Source organism: Gallinula chloropus (genome assembly GCF_964237585.1).
Source record: "Gallinula chloropus genome assembly, chromosome: 1".
NCBI lineage: Eukaryota > Metazoa > Chordata > Aves > Gruiformes > Rallidae > Gallinula > Gallinula chloropus.
In genome coordinates this window covers 184,916,741-184,944,402 of record NC_140085.1, presented here as the reverse complement: position 1 = coordinate 184,944,402, position 27,662 = coordinate 184,916,741, and the positions used below count along the sequence as shown (strand labels likewise).

At 42.1% G+C, this 27,662-nt stretch overlaps 1 protein-coding gene across 1 annotated transcript in view; it reads left to right on the top strand.

Annotated features, from left to right (window-relative positions):
- Nucleotides 1–7,860: 7,860 nt before the first annotated feature.
- The window catches only part of ATP7B (ATPase copper transporting beta), a gene marked incomplete at its 5' end in the record, with an annotated part of 29,750 nt that continues 9,948 nt past the window's right edge, over nucleotides 7,861–27,662 (top strand). Inside the window, 13 exons of the mRNA XM_084272592.1 lie at nucleotides 7,861–8,109; nucleotides 15,907–17,134; nucleotides 18,681–18,917; nucleotides 20,112–20,275; nucleotides 21,143–21,304; nucleotides 22,642–22,718; nucleotides 23,084–23,258; nucleotides 23,806–24,039; nucleotides 24,222–24,313; nucleotides 24,452–24,579; nucleotides 25,230–25,384; nucleotides 25,595–25,729; nucleotides 26,450–26,644. Of these exons, the coding sequence (XP_084128718.1) occupies nucleotides 7,861–8,109; nucleotides 15,907–17,134; nucleotides 18,681–18,917; nucleotides 20,112–20,275; nucleotides 21,143–21,304; nucleotides 22,642–22,718; nucleotides 23,084–23,258; nucleotides 23,806–24,039; nucleotides 24,222–24,313; nucleotides 24,452–24,579; nucleotides 25,230–25,384; nucleotides 25,595–25,729; nucleotides 26,450–26,644 (3,231 nt within the window). The remainder of the gene's footprint in view (nucleotides 8,110–15,906; nucleotides 17,135–18,680; nucleotides 18,918–20,111; nucleotides 20,276–21,142; nucleotides 21,305–22,641; nucleotides 22,719–23,083; nucleotides 23,259–23,805; nucleotides 24,040–24,221; nucleotides 24,314–24,451; nucleotides 24,580–25,229; nucleotides 25,385–25,594; nucleotides 25,730–26,449; nucleotides 26,645–27,662) is intronic.

Genomic DNA, 27,662 nt, shown 5'->3' with positions numbered 1-27,662 from the left:
GTGTGTGTGTGTGTGTTGTAAACTGCTTAAAAGTAGTTCCCTGTCACACCACCTTTCAACAAGCAGAAGTACCAGGAGGGAAAGATAAATGAACTGAGCCTGAATTTCCATGAATTAGCATCTCTGCTTCCCAGGAATTGAGGGCAGTTAGTAAATCTCAGAAGGCTGCTCAGCAGCTCTCAGGATAGTTACCTTTTTTTTTTTGTGATTCCATGATTCTATTGAGCCGCCGAATGAATTGATTTTGACTAAATATGACCTTGGAAGAAATATTCTCTGGAGAACAGACTGAGGCAAACTCTAGAAATGACAAGATTGCAGAGAGCTGTAAAAAAAGTCTTTTTTTTTTTTTTTGTATTTCCCTTTTCTCACAACAGCAGGGTCCTGAAGACTCTTTCTTTAGGAGTTAAATGTGTCCAGGTTCCTCTGTATGCTCATGCAATAAACAAACACTATTTGTACTGTGAGTTTGAGTCATGATGAGCCAGTGTGCATGCTACAGAAAACAACTTGAGAAGAACCATCTGCATTTGAAAGCAGGATTTTAACTGCATATTTCAATCCAGGTGCTCAATGTTTCAGATAAAAAACACTTGTAAACAGAAAGAGGTTTACTCTCTATTGCCATTTCTCATAGATGTTTTTCAAGGCATCTGTTCGTATGAAAGAGATTGTGTAAAATAAAACCACCACAGGAGTTTCCTGTGATGATACTTTCATCCCTGATTGTCACTTTAGTTCTGACATTTCCACTTGCATTCTTCCCCCCTACTTCCTGTAGGCTGAGGGTGTTATTTGATGAAATAGGGAATTATCATCAGGTATTCCAGCAGAAAAAAGTAGCAGCAAATATGTTTTAATATTTATTTTCTATTTCTCCCCTCAGTTTCTATAAGCCTCTGCAGTGCATCAGCATGGCTCTATCCAGGCAAGCTCCATGTGTTTTCATGGGCACTTGGAAGTGTTTTTTCCACTGAAAGAAACTGGCATCTCCCTGCCCGTGGCTCTTGTCTGAGAGCTGATTGTAAGTTCATGTGAGATATTAGGCCTAGGCAGGGCAATGGTGTAATAGTTCCTAGCCCTGAAGAACAAGCAATTAACAGGATTTTAGTAGAGAAATAAGTCAACTAAACAGCAGTTTACATGCAGTACATCTTGGACCTCTGACACCTGGGAGCAACAAATGTCCTACCCCATGAGCCTGTAATGTTCTCATCAGGGTTTTCCTTCTGCCTTCTTGCTTGCTGTGGCAGAGTCAGACAGAGAACTGTCAGGTCTTCATCTCTCTCCAAATGGGGAAGAAAAACCCACCTAAGAGCAGCGCTGTTGTTAGGGAGGCCCCTGACACTGAATAACTGGGCTCTCCTGTTCCCTCAGTCCCACCATGAGCATGGTGATGCTGAGGTCAGTGGTGTGTGACCAGTGCCCCTGTCTGTTTGCTCATGGGAGAGCAGTGGCCTTGTCTTGGCAGCACGTGGCAGAGCCCAAAAGGGCAAGTAGTCAGAGGATAGAGAAGGGGCTTCATGCCAACCCAGCTGTGGTTGAGCCCCTGTGTCCATAGGGTCACCTGAGAGTCTACCTGCTGAGGTCAGAGAGAGCCCTTTTTCTACCTTGTAATTAAAACTGTCCATAGGAAGAGAGGAAAGGAAAAAAAAAGGGTAAAAGAACCAACCAGATGATGCAGAAAGAAAAAACCTACTTCCCAGGCAGAGTTTTGCCTGGAACACCAAGGAAGCAGATAGGACTTTGCTCAGGACTCTGTGTTGGAGGAACCTGGGTCCTGTAATGAGGTGTGCTACTATCACACTTTCTTAGGGATTTGGGAATTCCTGGAAACTCCTCTCTTTCTGTGTAGCAGTAGTTTCTACCTTGATAAGATGACCAAAAACAGCTGTTAGGAGAAACTGGATTTGGGCTTGCCTTTACATATCTAGCCTGTCCTAACAAAGGTACTACTTTTGTATTTTAGACATGGCATCTGTAATGCAAACACAAGATGCCCTTCTGTCTTTTTTTTTTTCTTCTTTTTTTTCCCTTGCAATGAAGGTGATTGATGTGTATATAAATGAAAAGGAATGAAATAACCTTGTATTCAGAGTCTGAGCAGTTTGACTTGGGATTAAACACTGGGCGCAGAACCAGAACTACAGGCTTAAATAAGAGTTACATTCCTTTTTTTTTGGTCATTTTTCTTTTTTTTTTTTACATGCTTGACAAATATGATGTGCTTTATGTTATTAACATAGTGTAAGGTGCCTCATCAAAGTGAAATACCTCTCTGGCTGTTACACATGACATCATTTGAAAAAAGTGCTGGCAAGGAATGAGTAGTGTCAGGGACAGTTTAGAGGATATGTATTATATATAAAAGTCACTTAATACACAGTCTTACCTTTCTGATCTGTATAAGGAAAAATAATTGCAGATTTGGCAAGGGATCTTAGGATTTGCTATCAGTTTGCCTTCTACAGGGTAGCAGCAGCTTACTTTGGGGAAAAAAACAAACAGCCTTCTCATTTACTTAAACCACAGTTCAGAGACTTGCCACTTTATTTATTCAAAACAAGTGGGAGAGAGATTTTTAAAAACCTGCAACAAGTTTTGTAACAAACCCATTACAAAACAGAGCTGTAAATAAGAACTTAAATCTTATTTCTAAATGTGGATAGCAAATGTAGGTGACAAAAGCTATAACCTTTAGCAATGACGAGTACAGTTCACATATATTGGTCTTTCTTCTTAAATTAGCCTTTAAAAATAGTCACTTTTGTAATATTACTCCCAATTTACTATTTGAAATGTTGCAGTCAAGGTGGATAAAAGTTAGGTCCTTTTTCTCTGCACGCAATTCAAAAAACCTTTTGCTCAAACTTTACGAGTCAAACCCAGCTGTGAGCAAGAACAAAGCACAGACAACATCAAAAAATGAAGGTGGAAACACAGAAGTGAAATCACTGTTTCCATGGTGGCACTGCCCAAGGAGTTCTGCCAGCTGCCTTCACCTGCTAGTGAAACGAATGTTACTGGAAATCGGGACTCAATTCATGCAGATTGCAATTGTTCTTTGCACTTAAACCCTGACCCAAGAGGTGTGCCTTTTCCTGTGGTAATATGATCAGCCTGGTAGTTTGAAGTCATTTGAAAACAAATTCCTGCAGTATAAATAGACAGATAACAGAGATTATCATAATGAAATCAACACCCTTAAAAGCAGACAAAGTACCAAGTCCGCACAGTTTGCAATCATATTAGAAACGGTGGAATGAAAAAAGCCAGTATGCGCTCTGGGGACCTGTTACAAAAGAGATACTCCACTGAGTTTTGCTGGTTTAGCGCAAACAAACCTTTTTTAAATATTTAGAGAAGATTGAGTCTGCTTCCTGAAAAACTGAAGCCAAAGTCTGAGCTGATTTGATTTGAAATGAGGCCATCAACTCTTAAGCAATGTTATTCATGGCAGGTAGGAATTCGATTCCTTGTATTTCAGAGTTATGTATGGTTTCCTTTGTGTTTATAGTGTAAGAAATAATATTACTTACAATCATGCTGCTTCATTTATTGGAATAAATAGATGTACCATTCGTGCTGTAGAAACACTTGTTTCCTTAGGACTGTAGCCAAAGAGTTAGCTTTCCAATTTCTTGTCTCAAAACTAGGAGTGAATTTAGGTGAAGAGGAAGGGTTTTTTTCCTCTTCAGTATGAAAAAGGTATTTTTTTATTTTCTGTAATAAGTGTGTCGGTTAATTTGGAGAAGTGAAGGACGTAGTTACGTACGATGAATCTGACCAAGCTTTCACTGAACTTTCAGCTGCAACTGAAAATGACTGCATGGGGGAAATGTGAGGCTTGTGTGGCTTAGTGGGACTGAAAAACAACTGCTGAGCAAGCGCAGAGATTTGCTTGAAGAAAATGTGCATGCATCTGCTACTTCTCTTTTGGCTTAAAGAGGTCACAGACAGAGGAGATATAGTTCTTCCACTCAAGGGAAGAACTTGGGTGTTTCATGAGCTTCCCCCCACACCAAACAATGTTAATTTGTTGATACCCAGGAGTTACCAGCACTTTGTGATGTTACCAGGAGCTTTACAATACATTGCTCTCCCACCCCACTTTGATTTTCTTTTCTTAAAGCTCCAGCTCCTGCAGTCTCATTGTGTCACTCTAACTCTCTTATGATAGGGAAAACATTAAAATTTTAGCTGACTGCATCCCCAAGTCATATTAAGAAGAACTCAAAATACTGTCAGGTGTGGAATTGGTTGGGTTTTTAGCCTGATACCATTGTTTATATGCCTCAGGATGGATTGTATTTCAGTAGTTTAAAATGATGTCTGAGGAGAGTGATGGTCAACATTCAAAAGCAGACTGGATTTCTAGAGTAATGTACTGATGTGATGTGAACAAGTTTTTCCTCTCTGTGAGATTAAGGCAATATGACCCCCTTACCTCCAGGCTCCCATTTTTTTCCTCAAACCCAAGCTTCTCATCTTTCAAGGTATTGTTAAGACTATTTTAAGATGCTTTCTTTGGGCAAGCAGACAGAGGGATTAGAGGCCGGCCAGATCATCCTATAAAGCCAAGGATGAATGAACCCATGAAGCATAATTTACCTGAACACATACAGTTCTTGAGTGTTGTATTTTCTGACAGTAGCAGGTAATGTAAAGGGCAAAGCTTATATTTTGTCAGCTCTTGGGGCTTTAAGTCGAAACCATATAATTTTCTTGGGATGTTCCACATTTTCTGTCAGGAACTAGCACTGACACTAGCAGAGAGCTGCAAAGGCAACAGGCATATTTTCTGTTTGCCATCTAAACCTCAAGCTACCAAACCTGAGTAGATTCTTCCCAGTGAAACTCCTAAACTGTGCAAAATGTAGCCCTGAACTAGGGCACGTTGCTGTTACCAGATGACAAGCCAGAGAAGTTGGAGCCTGTCAGAGTTCCCCAGCAGGCAACCGCAGCAGTTAGCGCCGAGCCGCCGCCTCGCTTCCCCGGCAGACATCGCCACCCTTGGGGTGCCGACCTCGGATCCCTCCTGTACCATAAAAGACTTGTAGAGTGGCTGGGATGGGGCAGGACCTCTGTGCTTTCAGTCTGGTGTGTTAAGGTCAATGGAAATGGTTTGGGTTTGCAAGGTGCTCAGCGGCTTCTGCTTTGTGAATGGTACCTCTCCTCCAGGAGCTGTTGGTGCACAGTCAGCTGCACAGGTTTCACTTGCCGTTGCTGTACAGTTCTGCTTAAGCCTGCAGCTAGCTACATGTTTGAAATCAGCTAGATGGGTTGAAATATATCTTATGTCCCCTTCATCTGACGAACTACAGCAAGCTTTTTTTTTTTTTTTTCTTATTTTTTCCCCAGCCAAATAATTCCTTTTCATGTGGGTACATATCTTGTAAACAGAACACGTTCAAAGCACAACCCTGTGTGTTTCTTCTCCTGCTCCAAATCAGCATTCTGGACTCTGCTGAAGGAAGGCAAAGTACTGTAGGGGCGTTAAGTAAGAACTTGTCACCACTGCTTTTAGAAACAAACAGATTTTTACCTTGGAGTTGCTCAGAAGCTGTGGAAAAAAAGAGTAATTCAGGTGAATCATACAGAAGATACTTACTAAACATCTCTTTATTCTGTTGACTTCAGTTGAGCTTTGCTGGTGATCCTGAAATGAAGAATTAAGACAAGTCACCTTGTTTTTACAATGTGTTATATCACATGATAATTTAATGAATAGTAGTTAGTTAGAAATATTAGTAAATAATAGTATTTCATAGTATTAGTTACTAGAAACGTGCTAGGTAGGCTTTGGGATAGTAAATATACTGTTAGAGATGTGTTGATCAAATTAGAGCTGGTCAGAAATTGGATATTCTGTTCCCTAAGACAATCTAGAATTTGAAATTCCATTATTTGGAAATAAGACACAGAGCTGAATTTCTGAATATATTTGAATTGGGATCAGAGAATTATTTTAGAAAGATGAAAAATTGTTTTTAATTTTACATATATATATATTTAGTATGCAGATGTATCTTCAGTGTTTAAAGATGCTGTACTGGAATGTTTTCACATGAGTCAAATTGTATGATTTTCAATTGCATGTTTCAAAATCAGTAATTCCTGAAAATATTTCACGTTTAACACTTTTTCCGAACAGTGTTCTAGCTGAAGTCAGGTGTGTTTTTAATTGGTTTCATTGATAAATACAGAACAAAACACAGATGCTTTACTTTTTGTAGTAATACCCTTTAGAAAGGCCATTTCTCACAAATGTTTTCAACATAACCCTTTTAAAAAAATGTAATATAATCACTGATCTTATTATTAAGACAAAATAATGCTACAACAGTACTTTGAATTTTGCTTCACTGGCAGAAGCCCTTGTTTTTCCAAGGGCTTAAGATTGTTCTTAGCTCTGAAGTGGAGGCAAGAACTGGATGGTGTGAGCAGAGTGGAGGATTCATCTTTGTGGAGAAGTTGTGACAGGAAGAAAAGCCAGGGTGATAATGTCCTGCATGGCATCTTTCTGGACCACTGTCTTAGTGGCAAGGGTGTGAGGGATGTACCTCTACTTTTGGAAGTAAGATGATTCTGAATTTGTCCTGTCAAGCAGGTGGGGTGTCATCTATTCCATCAGGTTTTTGTGATGTGACATAGATGTGGTAAGATTTTGACACTGTGTGCTGACCCCTTCATAGGAGTAAAGTGGGTGAGTTTTCCCCACTGAGTCCAAGAGATTCTGATTAAACATAAAAGAAGTATTTTAAGGCTTCCCTGCGCAGTGAGGTCACTGCATAGCCAGGGAGGGTGTGAATTGATGACACATCAGCTGTACTATATACATTCCATGCATGGGCATTCTTCAGGTGTCTTTGTTCAGTGGCATCTTCAGAAGTGGACAGCACTAATGTGAGCTCAGAGAACCAGAGATCCCACTCACCAAGTTAGCACAGTGCTGTGAATTTTCTGTGGGCAGTGCCAGAGAAACATACTCAGGCTTTGCTCAAGGCTCTTCTAGTGGTGGTACCTGTCACCCTGTGATGCGTATGGCTGTCTAAATTCGATGTTCACAGAGTTGCCCAGAGGATTTAGGGGGGAAGTCAGTTTGCCAAAAGGATTATCTTCCCTTTTATTTGCTCTTTACTTTCTGGCACTAATTGCTACTTTAATTTTGCTTGTTTGTTTTTCAGTAAAGCTTGCTGAGGGTGAAGAGGCACATTTAAAAAAATGTAAATACTGTGCTCTCTCCACACCCCCCCCCACACCCACCCCCAAAGAATGCGTGTTCTTGTGCCCTAAATGAGTGAAAGACCTTTGGTCTAGGAACCTTATCTCATCATATAATCATAGGCAGGTTTCCAGTGTTAGAAAGGACAACATTTTATCTGAGAAATCCCTGGTAGTTTCACAGGAGAAGGAAAAGGAATCGCGCTGCCCTTTGTGGGAGCTGGGATTACGCACATGGCCGCAAGGAGCTAGTGCCTGCCCGGCTGAGTTAATGATGCACTTGCCTTGCTGCACACAGGTCGTGTTTGGCTTGCCTGGGAAAGGCAACCTTGGCCGAGCTTGCTGCAACGCCGTGTGCAAAGATCGGCGGCGAGCACAAGGGATGCCAGTTGGTGGGAAGCCTTTGAACTGGCAGGAAGAGCAGGTAGCCGAGCGCAGCGAGCGGTGTGGCAGGGATCACAGGTTACATCTGGGATTTCCTGATGGGTGCCTAACGAACGAGCACGTTGATTAGACGGACAGGACTCTTCAAGCCGTTGTAAATGTAGCTGAAAGAGGTGCAGCTGACGAGACACTGAATAACCATTCTCCTACAGCGTTCCTTTGGTGTTGTGATATTTAAAGCCCACAAAAATAATGGAGAGGAAATTAGACAGTAAAATGAAAAGGGAACTGTCCTGCTTAGCTACTTTAAACAGCAAAAACATAACCCTGGTGTCTATTCGTAAGCGGCAGGCAGCTCACGATGTGCCTGAACTACTGATCATTGGTGAAAAGTCCAAGACAGGATCTCCGATAAAAGGAAGCAGTAACTTGCAGAAAGAAGAGACAATTTTGCAGAGTTACTCCATGGGAATGCCAGAAGTCAATACAGTTGAAAGACAGGTCAGTGAGCTGGTGTGTGTGGTGGGAGGGAAGAGGTGTTTCTGAGCTGGAGAATTTAAAACAAAGCACGTTGGATGTGGGTTGTACATTAAAGGAGGTTAAACCTTTATCTGTATTGTCTCGGTCCCCAGCATGTGTGCCTGCCCCATAACAAGTAGCACACAAATGCAAAGTCTTCTGAAAGTAATCTTGGAAAGAAGATGTTGTTGATGAGTTATGCTCTAGTAACTAATAAGCATTTTGTCAGCTCCACCTCTAATGATACAGAGTGGTGATTCTTAGTAAGGAAACATATTAGTATTTCTCCTCCTATACTGCAATTGCTTGAGTAGTTTGACAGCAGCTCACACCAGGTTATTCTCTGGAATAATAGAAATTGCAGAAACATTAAGAGGTCCTAATTGTAGGTAAGTAGTTTATTTAAAACTACTAAGTGTGTACTAGCAAAAGTTCTTGATAATACATCCGTGGCAGCATTATTTACTTTTTTTTAATTCATTGCTGTATGTAACTGTGGTCCTTTTGGAGATTAACTGTTGTGGAGAAGAGGCTTAGAAAGATCAACTCTGGTAAAATCACACTGAGTTTTATTATTTTTAAAGTATTTTTTGCTGTTTAAAAGGTATGTAAATTACAGGGCGGTAGTTTGGATCAGTGAATATTTAAGGAAAAGGAACTCTCAGAAAAAAATTTGTCCTTTGAAATTGTGTGTTCTTAGAATGGCTTAAATCATTAGTGTCAGACTGGAATGAAACAGCAGCCGGGGCAGACCGGGCTTTTTCTGCCTCGAGTTACTTCTTACATTATAAATGTTTACTGGAAAACATCATGACCTGAATGACTTTGTCTTACTGAAGGATCTCTTTTCTGTGTTTGGTTCACTGGGATATGTGCGTTGTTTGTACTGGAGCCATGAAGAAAATCAAAGTGTTTTGCTTTCATTCTAAATGAGAAAGAATCCATTTACAGCAAGGCTTTCCTCTCTCTCACTAAAGTGAGTGGTTTACATAGCTCCCTTTAATTTAAAAGTATCTGTTAAGGTCTGTAAGGTTGATACCTACATACACTGTAGTTATCATTTCAGTAGGACTGGCTGCAACTGCCTAAATCTTTCTACATTGTCTGTACTGTTGGAGAAAGCTGTTCCCAGATAGGGAAAAGGTTCCCTTGGCAGAAGCATTAGGGCAACTAACAGGACTTTGAAAACAAAAGCACCATAAAGGCTGCTTTAAAGTAGTGTTTTTATTGAATCTTGATATCCAGATATCAAGAGAAGGTGTTTTTTTCCTCTGTTTAAGGCGCAGGAACTGTTTGAAAAATAACATGTTGTGTTACAAGCAGTTACTGGAAGTAGTAGCTACAAACGCATACTAATCTTCGCCAAACTTGGGGGGTGGGCGGAAGGGAAGGAAGGACAGCCATTTACTTTGTAATACATTAAAACAATACATGCTAACAAGATGGATGGACAAGTTGCACTGAAATTTGTTAAGGGGGATGAGGGTTGAATTTCCACCCACTCAGAAATGCTGCTGTTTTAGGCACGAAGTTGAAGACTCGGGACCTTTGATGTTCCTGAGGCTGTTCTGTCCTCATTGTGTTGTTCTCTGGCTGCCTATAACGAACTGGTAAAACATCTGAAGTATTTAATTAGTAGTATGTGGCTTTTCAGTTGTGTGTTACTGCCTGCCTGAATCCAAAGCCATGAATCAGCGGGTTGTGAAAGAACAAAGCAGGAAAGGTAAAACAGCGACACAGATAAGATAATTCTTCCATGGTTGTGTGCTTGAAGGTGAGAGGGTGACAGCTGGTTTCAGCCTGTGGAAGTACAAGGCAGCCCAAAAACCTTTGGAGACACCAGGTGAGAGCTACAGTGAGGTCTGGCATTGGTGGATGAGCAGGTAAGGAGAGGCAGATGGAAGACACTGAATGGGATGGGTCGCGTCTCCTTGCCTGCTGACTGCCTGGCATTGTGGTTAGGAGTCTGATGCTTGAATTTCAGGATCTGATAATTGAAATCCTTGCAAGCCTGGAGAAGGAGGGCAGTAGGGCAGTGCCAGCCCCAGGGGAAGAACCTTGCTGGAGAACCCGAGAGGAGCAGCAGTCGTGCAGGATCAGGTGTGGGTGATGCTTGGGTGGCTGTGGGGTGAACCCGTCTTGGCCTCAGCATTGTATTACAGAGGCTGAGAGCTTTACAGTGGTGTTTCAGAGGTGGCTGCAGCTCTTGGGAAGGTGAGGTGGGGGAGAGGGATGGCTTTCCTGGTGACAAGCCACCCTGGGACCATGACGACCTGCCCAGGGGCAGCTAGCAGAGAGGGCACAAAGCTGAGGAGGGCACAAACCTTGTTGAATTTACAGTCATGGGGTTGCATCCACTGTCAGGATGTGCATATATGGGAGGGTCTCACCTAGGGCTGTGGTTTCTGGTTCTTTCAGTTGTTTTTTCCCAGTTCAATTGATTTTCTTACATTTATTTTATATCCCTTTCTATTTTATATCCTATGTTTATTTTATATCACTGCTGTGTTAAACCCATGGCCTTTGCAGTTCCAAATGAGAGCATCCAAAAGAAATAGCCCATTTTAGGGGACAGTGGGGCAACCTGATGCCAGGCCTCTGAGGGCAGCCCTTGATGGAGTGGTTTTACCCCCCCAGTCACACAAGCCATGGACAGTGACCACCTTTCCTCTGGGACCAGCTGCTGAGCTCCGAATGCCATTAACACCAAGAGCTGCTTGTCAAGCTAGGGCTTGAGTCTCGGTGCTCGAAATCCAGCAGTGTCTCCCTGCCTTACTCCACTCCATGCTTTCAAAAAAAGTTAGTCCACCCCTGAGGCATATTCCTGTTGGATGATTTCCCTGCTGGCAGAAGGCATCACAAAGGGGAGCGGAAGCCTCTTCCTGCTGCCCGCAGGCCCTGCTTTGCCCCAGGGCAGGCATGAGTGCTCCAACCCTTGTCTGGGGCAGCAAGGCTTGCTCTTCATGCCAGTGGCTTTGCTCTGAAATCCTCATATCGGGATCTGCCCTTCAGATGGCACTGTCATGCATGTCACCGTTTCTGGTGCTACTCGTTTAGGGTTTAGAGCTGTCAGATGGGAATGGTTTCCATTCAGCTCTGGCTCTGGCGCTTCCTTTTAAAGCTGTCTCCAGCTACTGCTGCTTCTCTGTCAATAAGTCCCTTTCTAATTTCCTTCCTCTCCCCACACCCCCATATTGTTTAAATGAGCTTTGTAACTGCTTTCTGTAGGGATTCTTTGCTTTCAGACTACGGCATCACTCTGCTGTACGTTTTGAGTAGCAACTTTCATGTGTGGAACAGGGGAAGGGAAGAGTTGCATGATTTCATGTTTTCATTATTTACATATTTTTGACACAGTCACTGTAAAAATATGTGTGAGACTGGTAAAGCAAACAGACTTGGTGTACACGTCCCCTTAAAGGTAAGCAGGCCTCCCTTAGTGTGAGAGACAAAACAGTGGGTGACTGCAGCCGATCCTTTCACACTCCTGTGGGGATGTGGAGTCAGACGGATGTTGGGTATTAGGATTTCTCTCTAGGCAGAAGCAAGCAGGACAGGCAACATCTGGGTATCCCAGGCACCTTTTACGGTGCATTTTTGGAGGTGATTGTTTCTCTGATCTTCTTGCAGTTTGTATATCTGAATTATTATACAGCCTCATAGATGCCATTTTATGTGTGGGTGTTAGCAGGGATCAGGAAATCCTCTTTTGAGACCTAGCATGTGTGTGAGGAAATCTCGGGGCACATCTCTGCACGCCCCATCTTTGTGTCCTTAACGTGAACCTGCTGTTTTCTGCTGATCTAGTCTAGAAACACCTCTTCACACTAAGACACGCATAGATGTATTTGTGCCCCTTCTCTTTTTTTTTTCTTTGAAGCTGTTAAGGAATACTGAAGGTTTTGTAAATACTGTATTTGAATTTGTGCCTATTTCTGGTTTGGGGGTGGTTTTTTTTTTGAGGGAGGCGATTTGGCATTTGTGGGGGTTTCTTTGTTTTAAAGGGGAACAAACCTTTTTCTTTTTCTTTTCTTTTTAATATCTAGGACCCCTGTCTAATTTTTTCCTTCTAATCTAAAAAATTATGTGGAGGGATTTTTCTCTTCCAGAGTGTAAACATCTGGTTTTGTCAAGAAACAAACAAAATGTTTTTGCCAATTCTTCTCAACATCAGGATAGCTTTTTATCCAAAATATAAAGTGGCGGCCAAGTTTTGATGTTTCTCTGGCTTACAATGCATTAAAACAGTAGAATCAATCCTTGCTTTTATGTTTTTCAAAAGGCTAGATGATGAGAAATACCCTTTAATCTTTGTATACATTTAATTTGAATTACTTTTATATTACTGGGTACCTGGGAATACTGAGACAGTTGGTGAGCATGGGGGTGGAGAGAATGCAGTGGAGGACATAAGGTCTGTGGTGGTTCCTGGTTTTCATCTGCAAGTGGCTGCCAGAAAGGCGGTGAAGGGGAGCAGGAGAGCGGAAGATGTTCGTCTCACCCGTCTCTCACGCTCTGTTTCACCAAAGGATGCAGAAGGCAAATGACCTGGTTTTAGGAGCCAAAATAAACGTGCAGGGTGAGCTCCTGTAACTTGCACGTGGATTTTCACTTTACAGGGTGTTTGTGATAAGAGGAGCTGGACGCTGTGAGCAAAGGGTCCTTGGGGGGCTGGGGACGCAAAATGGGGAAGAGTGATGAGGGGCAATATTCAAATAGCATTGCTTGAGGTAGGCATTACAATAAATGCAAGATTGAGATTAAGCAGCATTTAAAAAGAGACTGTTTTTGTGTTCAGGTGGGCTTCTTTTCCATATACAGGGCCAAATTATATTTTAAACTGTGGGAAGGCACAAACAGGAGGAACTAAAGAAGTGGTCATTTTTGTGTGTGTTTAAGCAGGGAACCACCTTTGCAGGGAGGTCTGTTTAACTATTTACATTGATTTGAAAGGAGGGGCTGGCTGTGCATTTCTGTGTGTGCAGGGGATTTCAGTCACTTCTGGGAAGGAAAGTGCTAGGAGAGGGATACATGCCCCGAGTGCTGCCAGGCCTGTGGGAGGGAGAGGTAAAAAGTGATGCTGGGTCTGAAATATTCCTGTGACACTTTTTCCTCAGCATCTCCGGAGTATAGTGTTGAGGCCAAGTGGAGAGGGGGGGAAACTGCGGGGAGGAGAGCTTATGGCTGGGATAACAAGGAGCTGGACTATAATGCTGACTAGTTGAAGTTGCTCTTTCCTCCTCCTGTTCTAATAAATACAGGCTGGAGAAGGCTGAAAGCAAATTTCTTGTGTTAATTTTTTGCTGTTTTGGTCATGACCCCAGTCCTCATTATTCCCAAGCTGTCTAAGCGTGAAACAAAATCAAGTTAATGAATTTTGAATACTACATCAAATGAACTGGAAGCAGTGTAGTGTTAATAAGTGGCCTAAATGCTTCTCATCTGCACTGTGGTGCAAAGGAGGGAGTTTTCTTCTTGGTGGTAGGAACAAGATTTGCAGTATTGAGCCTGACATGGTGACCCCCTCCCTGCTGTAGTACCCAGCATTAGGGTTTTTACTGAATGGTGGAGAACCCATGGCTTCACAGGTGAGAGAATAGATTTGTCATAGTAGCTTCCACCTAGATCTTTAAAAGTCCTTTAAATCACAGACATGAATCACAGAATCACAAAATTGTAGAGGTTGGAAGGGACCTCCAGAGATCATTGGGTCCAAACCCCTGCCAGGGGGACAGGTCACACAGGTAGGTGTCCAGATGGGTCTTGAATATCTCCAGAGAAGGAGACTCCACAACGCCCCTGGGCAGTCTGTCCCAGGGCTCTGTCACCCTCACTGTGAAAAAGTTCTTCCACATATTGGTGCAAAACTTCCTGTGCTCCAACTTGCAGCCATTGCCCATTGTCCTGTCCACACAGACCACTGAAAAGAGGCTGGCTATCTTCCCCTGTCTTCCACACTTCAGATATTTATAAACATTGATCAGATTCCCTCTCAGTCTTCTTTTCTCAAGGCTGAACAGCCCCAGTTCACTCAGCCTTTCCTCATAATGGTGATGCTCCAGGCCTTAATCATCTTCGTAGCTCTCTGCTGGACTCTCTCCAGGAGATCCCTGTCTTTTTTATACCAGGGAGCTCAGAACTGTGCACAATACTCCAGGTGGGGCCTGACCAGGGCAGAGTAGAGGGGGAGGATCACCTACTTTGACTTGCTGGCCACAGTCCTTTTAATGCACCCCAGAATTTTGATGTTCTTTCCATAAAACCTGACAATCTGGGACTTAGGCCTCACCTTCTCAGTCTTCCTCATCACTTGGCATTAGCATTTTCCTTTGATGACAGAGTCTGTGCTCCCATTACCTGGTCTGCAAGAAGCATTGCCTTTATCACTTTTTTTTGGTTTTTTGATAGTGTTTAATTTTCAATTAAATTGAGTGTACTGAACTCCTGATAACGTGGAACCTGTGATCTGGCTGATGGACTGTCCACTTCTGGCAGATCTACTCCAATACATTGTGAATGTCAGTGTTGCATCAAGTCAGTGAGTTTTTGCAGCTCAGTATAGTTGAAGTATCCACATACAGGTCTGTGGCTTCTAAAATCCTTGTCTGATATCAAAAGCCAGCAGGTCAAGGTTGGTGATTCTGCCCTACTACTCCACTTTTGTGAGACCCCACCGGGAATATTGTGACCAGTTCTGGAGTTCCCAACATAAGAAGGACATGGAACTGTTGGAACAGGTCCAGAAGAGTGTCCTGAAGATGATTGGAGGGCTGGACCACATCTCCTATGAAGACAGGCTGAGAGTTGGGGTTGTTCAGCCTGGAGAAGGCTCCAGGGACACCTTATAGCAGCCTTCCAGTACCTGAAGGGACCTACAGGGAAGCTGAGAAGGGACTTTTTGCAAGGGCATGTAGTGATAGGACAAGGGGGGATGGTTTTAAATTCTAAGGGGGTAGATTTAGATTGGGTATTAGGAAGAAATTCTTCAGTGTGAGGGTGGTGAGACACTGTCACGGGCTGCCCAGTGAGGTGGTGACTGCCCTCTCCCTGAAAGTGTTCAAAGCCAGGTTGAATGGGGCCTTGAGCAGCCTGGTCTAGTGAGAGGTGTCCCTGCCCGTGGCAGAGGGGTTGGAACTTGGTAATCTTTAAGATCCCTTCCAACCCAAGCCAGTCTGTGATTCTATGTTATAAATTTTAACTTAAAGATCTGTACAGACAGCCTAGACCTTTTTGTGCGTGCATACAGCTCTTCAGGTATCATGCAACTGGTCATCCCTGTGCCAGCTTGTTTCAGGCTCCTGGGAAATTCTGTTTTCTGTGGGTATTTTAGTTTGGTTTGAACTCCTGTTGAGCAGTAGCAGGTTGGACAAACTTCTGGCATTTGGAGAGGCATTCAGCACGTTATGCTGTGACCCTTTGTGCAGGTGACAGTGTGCTCTGAAGAGCAGGGCTCGGTCTGTGTGATGAAAGTGCCCTGTGGCTGCACAGTGCTTCAGGTTTAAATGATTGAATTGGGGTCGCAATATTGAGACAATTTTCTCTGGTGAATGTTTTTTAAATTGCTGCTAAAGAGAAGTGTCAGAGGCCTGATTTATCATTGTGGGCATAGCTCACTGGTGATATGTTCAAAATCTAAGTTAACTTTATGAAGCGTTTTGGTGGTATAGACTGACTTGATAGCACTTCTTATATGTGCTTGAGAGCACATGCAGAATATTGCTGCTTTTACAGAGCTAAAGATATATGCATTTTCTTTTTATTTTTCCTCTTGCTCCTTAGGCTTTGTCCAACACTGATTCTCCTCCTGGCTCTGAGCTGAAGCCTACAATGAAACACAGTTTTGCTTTTGACAACATGGGCTACGAGGAGAACTCTGAAACTGTGTCCTCTCCATCTCCCCAGGAGTACACCGTGGCAGTCAACATTGTGGGAATGACTTGCCAATCATGTGTGCAGTCGATAGAAGGTCGAATTTCTAAGGTGAAGGGCGTTGTGAGTATTCAAGTCTCCCTTGAGCAGAACAACGCTGTCATAAAGTATCTGAAGTCAGAAATAAGTCCTGAACAAATTTGCCAGGAAGTTCAGGACATGGGATTTGATGCCAACGTAGCAGAAGAGAGGTTGACGACAGCAACTGTAAATTTGTCATGCTTGAGAGAAGCTGTAGTTAAGCTTCGGGTAGAAGGTATGACATGCCAGTCTTGTGTCACCAACATTGAAGGAAAGATTAGGAAACTGCATGGTGTGGCAAAAATCAAGGTGTCACTTGGCAACCACGAAGCAATTATTGCTTACTATCCCTACATCATTCAGCCTGATGAACTCAAGAGCCACATCAGTGACCTGGGGTATGACTGCACCATTAAAAGTAAATCAGCCCCTTTGAAGCTGGGTGTCCTCGATCTCGAGCGCTTGCAGAATGCAAACCCCAAGGAGACACCAGCAAGTCTTGAGAGAGATGGGGTGGATCCTCTGGTCGCTGAGACGAGTAGCACAGCTACGGTGGCTGTGCAGATAGAAGGCATGCACTGCAAATCCTGTGTCAGGAATATTGAAGGAAACGTGTCAGATCTTCCTGGCATAAAAAGTATTAAAGTGTCTTTGGAACATAAGTGTGCTGTGGTACAGTATAGCCCAAATTTAATTACTCTGTCAGCTTTACAGCGAACTATTGAATCCCTTCCACCTGGAAACTTTAAAGTACGCCTCCTTAATGGTTCAGAAGCAAATAAAGGAGCATCTCCATCACCTGCTTTGCTATGCAATGTCTTCAGAGAGCCGCTGCCAGACACGACATGCACAGCTGTTATTAGGATTGATGGCATGACCTGCAATTCTTGTGTACAGTCCATAGAAGGGACCATATCACAGAGACAAGGAGTACAACATATAGCAGTTTCTCTAGCTGGCAGAACTGGGACTATACATTATGATCCAGCTGTAACTACTGGAGAAGAGTTAAGAGCTGCCATAGAAGACATGGGGTTTGATGCTTCTGTGCTGACAGGTAACTTTCTATTTCTGTGGGTGGTGTGCCAAGCTGGGCCACGCAACACTTGTGTTGAGACTCTTCTGGAGAGAAACTCAACATCGGCATTGTTTTTTCTGAGGGACTGGCCTGATCTGACCTCACGTAGCAGGGGAGAGAGATTTCAGCTGCAAAACCCCTTATTTCAGCCCTTAATAGCTGTACTGGTGGGTGGAAAAGTTGTTACATTATGAAGCCAAAAGGTTTGGAAATTGGTACAAGGTCTTTCAAATAGCTGATCCCCTTTCCTGCTGAAGTAGGTTCCTCCTATGTCTGCAGGCTGCTGTAAGTAGATCAAACCAAATATTTTCATTTTTGTTCCAAAATACTAAACCCCACAAACCTAATGAAATCTCTTTCATTTAAACCCACTTTTTACATAGCTAAAGTATCTTTTTAGTGTCCTAATCCTTTGGCCCTTATTTCTTGAGTACTTTTATTGTCCTTACTTCACTAAGCCTTATTTTATGCGAGGTGAATGGCAAGATGCAGGTGCTGTTTGGTGGGAGTAGCTGCTTTTACATGTCAGCTGCAGCACAGTTCGTACATTTTGTACTTGTGCTCAGTGCTGGAGAAGTTGCTATGGTGCACAGTCTCCTCTCTAGCAAATTGCAAATGCAACAATATTTAACTACTTCCACTCAACAGATTTTCTTTGAGATACTGATGTAGTTTACATGGAATTAATTTGTTTGATTACAGCAGACCACATCCTATTAGATTTTCTCATGGGTCCAATCCCTCTGTGTCTGTGGAACTGCTACAGATGAGGAGGAGGCCAAATGTGATGTTCTGTTTAATTATGATTTATTTGATTTACAACTTGTTGGGTGGAGACCTCACAATCCATCTGTGGAAGAGGAGGAGAGCCCCTGCATTTAACGCATTCAGGAGCAGCTCTTGCTCCTTTACACAAACCTCTGCCCAAGGGGGGCAGTTTGTGAACACAGCCAGAGCTGATCAGGCATCTGGTCAGTATCTTGTAAACAACAGAAATGATTGCAACAGGCCTGTAGGTGCGGAGGTCTTCTGGGTGTTGCAAATCCTCCTACTTACTTTGCAGTACTTGCAGTGTAAATATTGGCCCATAACGAGAAACCTATTGATATAGTCTTCCTTTCCCTTGTTTGAGATGAGGTGCTATGAGTCCTGCCTAGATGACAAGGACAGAATGGATATGACTGGACTGCGTTCTGTGTGCTGGATAAGGACCCTCTCGGTACCGATATACCTTTATTGAGGGGAGGTAGCTGACAGGCCTAGGCATTGAAATTGAAGGGAATCATTTGCCATCTGACAGTGGAAAAAGTGTTCTGTGGAGTTAAATGGTCATGTGGGTGCTACTGGTGAGTGTATATTGTTAGACACATAGTAACAATCCATATTATTTCCATAAAGAGACCAAGATTGCTATGTCACCTTCCAAACAACTAGGAGACTCTTCATGATCAATAAATGTGACTTGCTCGTAGTTTCACATAATCTGTAAATAGTGTTTGTTTGGTTTATTGTGCATTTATTCAAGATACTGCTGCTGGAGGATGTCAACAGCAGCCTGATGCCAGCAATGCTGCCGTGAAGCCTCAAGCTCCAGAGCCTCCTCACCAACGCTGTGCCTCAGATGCTCCTCCAGACAGTCCTTGCCTTGATGGGACAAACCAGTCCGGCAGAACGACAGCTGAAAAGTGTTTTTTACAAATCACAGGCATGACCTGTGCATCATGTGTGTCTACCATTGAAAGAAATTTGCAGAAAGAAGATGGTAATAAATTTAAGATTCCTATAATGAATCTGTAAGGGACTACGGGATGGAAAAGGTATTCGATGCGATTAATGGAAGAGGCTGTAGTACAACATCTGGAATTCTGTTGGAATTAGTGCTCTTTCTTAGTGCTAATGTAACTATATCACTGTTTAATTATCCCACTGCACTAGTGGACAAACCCTATAGACACACATGTATTGTAACAGTAAGTTGTTGTAATGTGATAAAAATTTCAAATAAGGTTCAAGACAAGAACAGAGAAATTGTTCTCATTTAGTTTTCAGGGCCTTATTGCTTCACAGAGCAATCCATCTCTTCCAGAGCTGTTGAGAGGTCTGACACATTTGTGATGTGAAACTTACCCTTCAGGGCACATTTGCACAAGCAGGTACAAATAAATGCGTGGCTCCAGTGCCTGAGTAATTACATTAGCTTAGGCACAGCAAAGCTTATTAGGTTAGAAGTCTGCAGACTGGAGCTGCCTTTCCTCTGGCCATATAGAAGATGAACAGATGGGCCTCAGCACTGTCTGCTTTAATTTGTGTAGGCATGCCTTTGGAGGGTTTTGCTTATTGATTCCTGTGCCCTGAGTCTCCCAGTGATGATCTCACTGCCGTGATTTAAAAATTCAAGAAACCATTAGCAATTCAGAACATTTTTTTGCCTGTGATTTTTATTTTTTCTTTTCAATTCCAAATGTAGATTTCTGTGGGTTTATATATCTAAAAAAACCCCAACAAACCCAAAAAACCCCCACCCCCTTCCCCCAAACCAAACACCACACCACCCTGAAAACAAAACAGAAAAACGAGAAAAGAGAAAGGCCTAGTATTGTGCTGTGGGGTTTGTTTGGGGCTTTCCAAACTTAGAGAATCCGGGATAGAGATTGCAGCAATGAATACTTCTGACCATCCATTGTGTCTTATTAGATCACAGTAAAACTCACCTCCTTCCCTGCGTAACTCATGAGGTTCCTTTCATTGCTAAAGGGAACCAGAGTGTGGCTGAATCTCAATACAAATTTTGCATTTGTGACTGAAGAACAACACTAGAAGGAGGCAGAGAGAAATCATTATGCTTATAGCATCACAAAGTTGTTACAGCCCTCATTGACGATCACTTGTAATATTTTATTTTTCTTCCCTTCGAAGGAGCTATATTGTCTAATAATTTTTATTATTGCCACTGCAGGAATTGTTTCAGTGTTGGTATCACTGATGGCAGGTAAAGCAGAGATAAAATACAAGCCAGAATTCATACAGCCTCTTGAAATAGCACAGCTGATCCAGAATTTGGGTTTTGAAGCTACCGTCATAGAAGATCATGCAGAAACAGAAGGAAATGTGGAGCTTCTTGTAAGTCGTGTATATTTGAAATTCTGTGTTGGGTTTGGCAAGCTCAGGTCCGGAAGAATCATCTTCACACAAATGGTTTTGTTTAAGGAGTTGTGGCTTCGGATGTCAATTCTGGCTGGTGACAGATTTTTATCTTAATTGCTGAAAAGATAAAAGCAATCTGCATTAGAAGAACCTGTCCAAAGGCACTGAAATAAAAAGTCGTAGTTGTGTGTACAGAACAGACTTTTCTTAGCAAAGAGAAATGAGGCAGAACTTTCCCATGAATGCAGGCTCTGAACAACTGAGTGTGTGACCACATACACATAATGCCTGGGGCTTTGTATAGAGGCCCAAGATCTTTGGGTAGATTTAGCAAATTGTTTATATGAAGGACAAATCCTTCAGCATTCTGTTTTTATTCTCTGACATATACCTACTGCAAGACAGGTAACAACAGTCTGCAGTTGTGCTAATAGGCCAGGAAGTGGCAACATCCCTTATTGAAGCCACAGGAAAACTTCAGTAAGCGAGATGCAGTTACACATGCAGAGTTTGACTTTGGCAATGTTAATATAGCTGCTGCTTGAGCTGTGTTAGCTTTGCTAGTACTGCTAATGCAGTGTACAAGAATGCAATTTGCTGGGCAGATACGTAGCTGTGACTGTAACCCCTGGTTGCAGAATTTTATAATGAAAGTGGCTCTCAGCTTTCTTTCATTTCAGGCAGCTCTATAAAATCTTCATGCTGAGGCCTTGGGTCAGTGCCAGCAGAGCTTGAATGGTCATTAGTATCTTTGTGATTTGGGGGGGCCTTGTCTGAAATTCATCCATGAAAGCTGGGTGAATATGGGGGACTGCTAACTACCTAAATTTGTCTTTTCTTCAGATTACAGGGATGACTTGTGCTTCTTGTGTTCACAATATTGAATCCAAACTCATGAGAACAAACGGCATATTGTATGCCTCAGTTGCACTCGCTACTTGCAAAGCTCACATCCAGTTTGATCCTGAAATTACTGGACCTCGAGATATTATAAAAATAATTGAGGTAGGCTGTTGAAATATTTTTATCCATGAACAATTATTATGTGACATTAAAAGGAAATAAAACAGGTGATATTTGAGAGATTTCACAGACTTTTGCAGATGACATAGTTATTGCCAGATCTTTTTATGCTTTTGCAGTAAAGCTGCTGTGCTCCACAGGTTGTGCATAGTATCCCTGGTTGTTACTCCAAAAACACACACTAAAAGCCATTAAAAGAAACCTTTTTTATCCGTATCCAGTGACAGTGTTGTATACTCATTCTTTGTAGTTTTGTGTGTAGAATCATGTGTCTGCAATTTCCAGTCATTTCAGTGAAGTGTTTATACTTCAGAAAAAAATCACTACTTTCTCTGGCTAGTAAAAGAAGCTGTAAAGTAAGTTTTGCAGCAGCTCATACCATAAATATCACACATCTCTGTATACATGGGCATTTATCCCCACATCAATGCAGAGAATGACTTTTTAAACCTGAAGGGAAGAGAGCTTACTGTATGAGATGCACTCACTCAGGAGGACAGCAGAGACTTTGCTTTTTGTGTTTCTGGAGTATTGACTCAGAGAAAGGCTCCTAGACCTCAGAATTGATGGAACAGTGGTGATTAACATGTAAACTAGTGGACTCTTCAGGTTGGCAGGGTAGTTGGATTAAGTGCCTCATGCCACAGGAGCATCTCATGATGCAGCTACGAAGTTTAAATGTATTGTGCTTGCAAGTGTGCTTTGGGGCTTTTGTGGGCCAGGGGATGGTTATGAGTGGTGGTTCTCCTGCTGTAAGTCACTGAAGTGTCAGTCACAACTGGCTATTTGCATGTATTTGTTTCTAGGGTGCTTTGCCTTGCAGTTTGCTTTTTGCAGATTTGGACAGATTCTAGTCACTTTGATTTCCAAATTCAAGTGTATCTAATCAACTCTAGTGTCAAGCAGATGCTCGCAAGGCTGACTACCCAGTGGCTTGGACATTTTTTCCTTCCCTCATGGTATTTCCCATCCCTCATACTTAATCCAGTGGAGATGAATGGGAATAAATTTCCCTTGAGCAGCAAAACTCGAGTCATCAGTGGGAGATTCCCATGCCTAAGACACCCAGGATATGTACTGCATCTACACACTGTGTCCATGCATAGGTATCCTTTGCAGTCCATGTTTTGAGTACTGTCTGTGATACACCCACTCAAGTTGGCAGGATCTAAGAATAAATAAGAAGTTGACATTTATTAAATATGAAACACTGTCCTTTCCTGACACTTCCTTTTTTGTTCTAAAAGTAGTGTCATTTAAATATAATATCATTAGTTTAATCAAAACCAACTCATCTTCCCTCCCCTTTCAATAAAAAGGAAATTGGCTTTCATGCTTCTGTGGCTAGAAGAGTTCCAAATGCACATAACCTGGATCATAAAAAGGAAATACAGCAGTAAGTGTTTCTCTTTCTCTCTTACTAATGAATGTGCCTAGATGATTTCTTGTAACTCCACATCTCCCCCCTCTTCCCAGTTAATTTAGCTTATCCTTGTGTAAAGCGTATTTAATTTTATGATTTGCCATTTGATTCCAGTGTTTTTATTACTTTCATTAGTTTCATTTTTTAACTGATGTTAGTCTGTACAGTTAAACATGTAGGAGGCACAGAAGCTGTCCTGAAGTGTTGAACCTCTCCCAACTATCCCAAAGCTGTGTGTTAGTACTAACACCCCAAGCTCTGCACCGCAAGCACACTGTTTGAGGGCCTGCGTACTGCGGGTGTAAAACAACCAGGGATTTACAGCTTCTGCTTTTCAGGTGGAGGAAATCTTTCATGTGCAGCCTGCTGTTTGGTATCCCTGTCCTAATCCTCATGATTTATATGCTAATACCTGTCAGTGAGCACCGTGGGACTATGGTGCTGGAACAGAATCTCATTCCTGGATTATCTATTTTAAATCTTCTCTTCTTTGTCCTGTGCACTTTTGTTCAGGTATGTCCATAGTACTTCCTAGTGGTTTGCTTTCTATTCATCTCCTGTTTATGTAATCTGATGTGATAGACAGATGACTGGAAAGGTTTAGTGGATTAGACCTGCCCTCTTTTTTGTACTGCCTGATGCAGAATGAAGTGTCACTCTTCTGCAAACTATCCATTCTATAACTGCTCGCAGCACTTAATCCTGCCAGACTTGTGTCACATAGCTTTCCAAGTAGGGAAGGCAGTGTTAAAATTAAGAAATACCTGATCAGCTGCAAACTAATTGGGCATCTGTAGGTAAATACCTTCAACTTACTTTGCAGTGCTGAGGAGGATGATAAATAGCTGGCAGAGTTGTTTTGCAAACAAGGAAAGGCAAGTGAGAGGGTGACAGTGGAGTCAGCCTCCCAGCTGAAGTTGCATCAATAAAAAATTTGCATGGGACAGCAGTGCCTTTCCTTATCTGCTAATGTGGTTATAATTCTGCTAAAGGCAGTATTATGTAGTCTCTGCTTTCACTACTGTGATCTTAACACATCTGCTCATGTTTATACCAACAGTTTCTTGGTGGATGGTATTTTTATGTACAAGCTTACAAATCACTGAAGCACAAGACTGCCAATATGGATGTGCTCATCGTACTAGCCACGACAATTGCTTATGTTTATTCATGTGTGATCCTGATGGTAGCAATAATTGAAAAGGCAGAGAAAAGCCCTGTCACGTTCTTTGACACTCCTCCGATGCTGTTTGTGTTCATTGCCCTTGGGAGATGGCTGGAACACATAGCAAAGGTAACCCACCTTCACACTAAATATTGTGCATTTATCATGAGAGCAGAATAAAACAATTCAGAGGAATTTTGAGTTTCTGATGTAGCCTATATTATACAAAGTCATTTTGAGTTCATTGTGCTAAGTAGGCATCAGCATTTATGTATTTCAACACATCTTAAACATTTATCTCTGTTTTTTAGAGTAAGACTTCAGAAGCTCTGGCTAAACTTATATCTCTTCAAGCCACAGAAGCCACTGTGGTGACTCTTGGACCTGACCACTCTATTGTCAGGTATGTATTTGTTTAAGAAACAAACCCCCTTCAGCCTGCCTGGGTGACTAGGCTGTATGCAGTTAATGTGAAATCATTGTTATTATTTTGAAGCTGATGGCATAAATAATCTGTCTGTTCTACTGGTGTCGTTTGCAGGGAGGAGCAGGTAGCTGTTGAACTGGTTCAAAGGGGCGATATCATAAAGGTTGTTCCTGGTGGAAAGTTCCCAGTGGATGGAAAGGTCATTGAAGGCAGTTCTATGGCAGATGAGTCTCTCATTACTGGTAATTTCCCTTACACTTCCACAGAGAAGTAAAATCTTTCTAACAAAAAAAGAGAGCAGACCCATCCCAAGAGCTGCTGTCTGAATAACCTACCACCTTAATGGATGCTGTGCCTCGCCTCTGTGAGCTTGAATCCAAATCCTATGTCTGCACATAGGCTAAAAAGCTGAAGAATTTCCACTCAGTTTCATCACTTTTATACTGGTGGGATGGGTAGAGTCTAAATACTATTGTCATTATTCATAGAACATAGAACACACCGAGTTGGAAGGGACTGGTAAGGATCATCAAGTCCAACTCCTGGCTCCATGCAGAGCCAGCCAGGTCAGAGCATGGGACTGAGGGCATCATCCAGATGCTTCTTGAACTCACTCAAGCTCGGGGCTGTGACCACTTCCCTGGGGAGCCTGTGCCAGTGCCTGACCACCCTCTCAGTAAAGAACCTCTTCTAACCTAAACCTCCCCTGTTGGAGCTTCATTCCATTCCCTCTGGTTCTATCACTGGTCACCAAAGAGAGGACACATATGTAGCATGTTATTTCTTGTCATTATTGCTTAGCATGCTGAGTATACAACAAGCTGTGTGCTAATGAACTACTTTCACTATTATTAGGGGTATTCCCTCATTTATTCTTGCTCTTTCTTTCTAGGGGAAGCTATGCCAGTCACTAAGAAGCCTGGGAGCACAGTGATTGCTGGTTCTATAAATGCACATGGCTCAGTTCTTGTTAATGCAACTCATGTTGGGAATGATACCACCCTGGCACAGATTGTGAGATTGGTGGAAGAAGCTCAAATGTCAAAGGTAAAAAAATTGAAAAGAAAAATTTGTGCACAGATTCTTATAAAATAAGAAAATTATTCTCTATTTTTATATATTGACTGGTTCAACAAACTGTGGGTTTTTCAGACTTCTAAAAGGAATCAGATGAAGAGTAATAGATACTTTTATAAACTCTACGTATTTGTGTGTTTTGATCATAAATATGCAAATATATGTTTTTCTTTTTTATAGGCACCCATCCAGCAACTGGCAGATAAGTTTAGTGGATATTTTGTTCCATTTATCATCATCATTTCAACAGTGACATTGATAGTATGGATCACAATTGGGTTTATAAATTTTGATGTTATTCAAAAATATTTTCCTGTAAGTAATTTCATTAAGATTTTGGTGTAATTAACACACCTTTTGTGTGTAGAGTTTGATGTTGCATCCTGGCAAATGCTTTTGTACAACATGGTGTTTTCTACGCAGGGCAGATAATTACACTAATTGAAATCTATCTGCAGGTATAAATATACCTTTGCGTTTACCCCTTAGCTCCGAGTGGGGTTCCTACAAACTGAAGTTATTTGTAGTCTTTCTGGACTAAACATGATCTCTAGCAGCGTTACATGGAGCTGAGCCATTCCTGTACTTCCTGAAATCTTTTTGGACATCCCTGTTCCTGATGGCAGACAGTGTGGCTTTAGAAAGAAGATGAACTTCTGTTATCTTCAGGATGTATGTTTGCTCTACTCAGCAACTGCAGGGATCCGTGTACCTGGAAATAGGGTTGTTTTTTGCTAAACTATCAAGGAAATGCCAGCAAGTTATATTGTCATTGGGGAGACTGAGAGCAGAATCAAGCATATGTGTGCTTGAGCAGACAAAAGGCCAGAAAATACTGCCATAAACACTTCATAACACTCACCTTTCTCTGCCATTACAATAACTAGAATAGATCACTTCCCTATACTGGAGGTGTCCAGGTAAATGTGTTTTTTGAAATAGTGGTGATTGATTGTACATCTATGTTATTTTCTTTCAGTAATCATACACCTTTCTTTTTATTTTCTTTTTTCCCTTTCTTCTCTCTTATTGCAGAATCAGAACAAACACGTTTCAAAAGCTGAACTAATACTGAGGTTTGCATTTCAAACCTCAATCACTGTGCTGAGCATTGCATGCCCCTGTTCTTTAGGCTTGGCTACCCCCACAGCTGTGATGGTGGGCACGGGAGTTGCTGCACAGAATGGTATTCTCATCAAAGGCGGAAAACCCCTGGAAATGGCACATAAGGTTAATAGTTCATTCTGTACCTTTACAGCTGTTGCTGCATGAAATATAATTTACCATGAAATGCTGCCGGTGCAGAGAAAGACTGCAGAATATTGTTTGGTTTGAGGGCGGTAGTTTTTGTGGTTTATTTTTTTTTCTTTTCCTTTTCTATTGGTTGCTGCTCTAATTAAGGTAAAGAGAAGAGATCTGACCTTCTTTCTTCAAAGTAGTTGCAGCAAAGTGTTGAGAGCCAAAAGCTCCTGCAGTCTTATGCTGTTGTGGCTTCTAATCTTCTGCATGACCTCAGAGGTTTCTGACTTTTGCAGTCTCTTTACCTGTTCTGCAAAAGAGCCCAATAATCCAGCATTTCCCTTCTTTCCTCAGAGAGCTGTTGTGAAACGTTCATGATCAGTAGTTTAAAATGTAGGAGAGAAAACACAAAGATTTGAAGTTATTTTAGGGTATAGAAAAAGATGGAGGGGAGGCAGAAAAAACCCTTCAAAGACAGAAGACTGATGAAAAGAGGAGGAGATCAAAGGAAGAGGTGAAAAGAATATGAACCATTGAAAAGAATATGAAGTTAAACTGTGTGATGACATATTGAATTAGACACAGCCAAAACATTTTTAGTGAAAAGGATGGTAAGAACAAGTTAATCAGACTGATAATTCTTGTTCTTATTGGACATTATAAAACACAGACCAAAAGTTTTTCCAAAGTGCTATGTTGTCACCCCAGCTGGCAGCTAAGTCCCATAAGGACACTTGCTCACCCCTTCCCTGCAAGTGGGATGTGGAGGAGAATGGGAAGACAAGGTGAATCTAGTGGGTTGGGACAAGGACAGCTTACTGGGACAGCAAGGGGAGAGGAGAACAACAGTTACTTAGAAAATACAAAGCAGGTGATACACAGCGCAGTTTGCTCACCCCTGGAGCCTAGTGGTCAGCTTGTCCCCAAGCAGTGACCTCCTTCCTGGCCAGTTGCACCCCCCCTTATATCTGAAGTGTGATGTCATGGTATGGAACACCCTTTTGTCTAG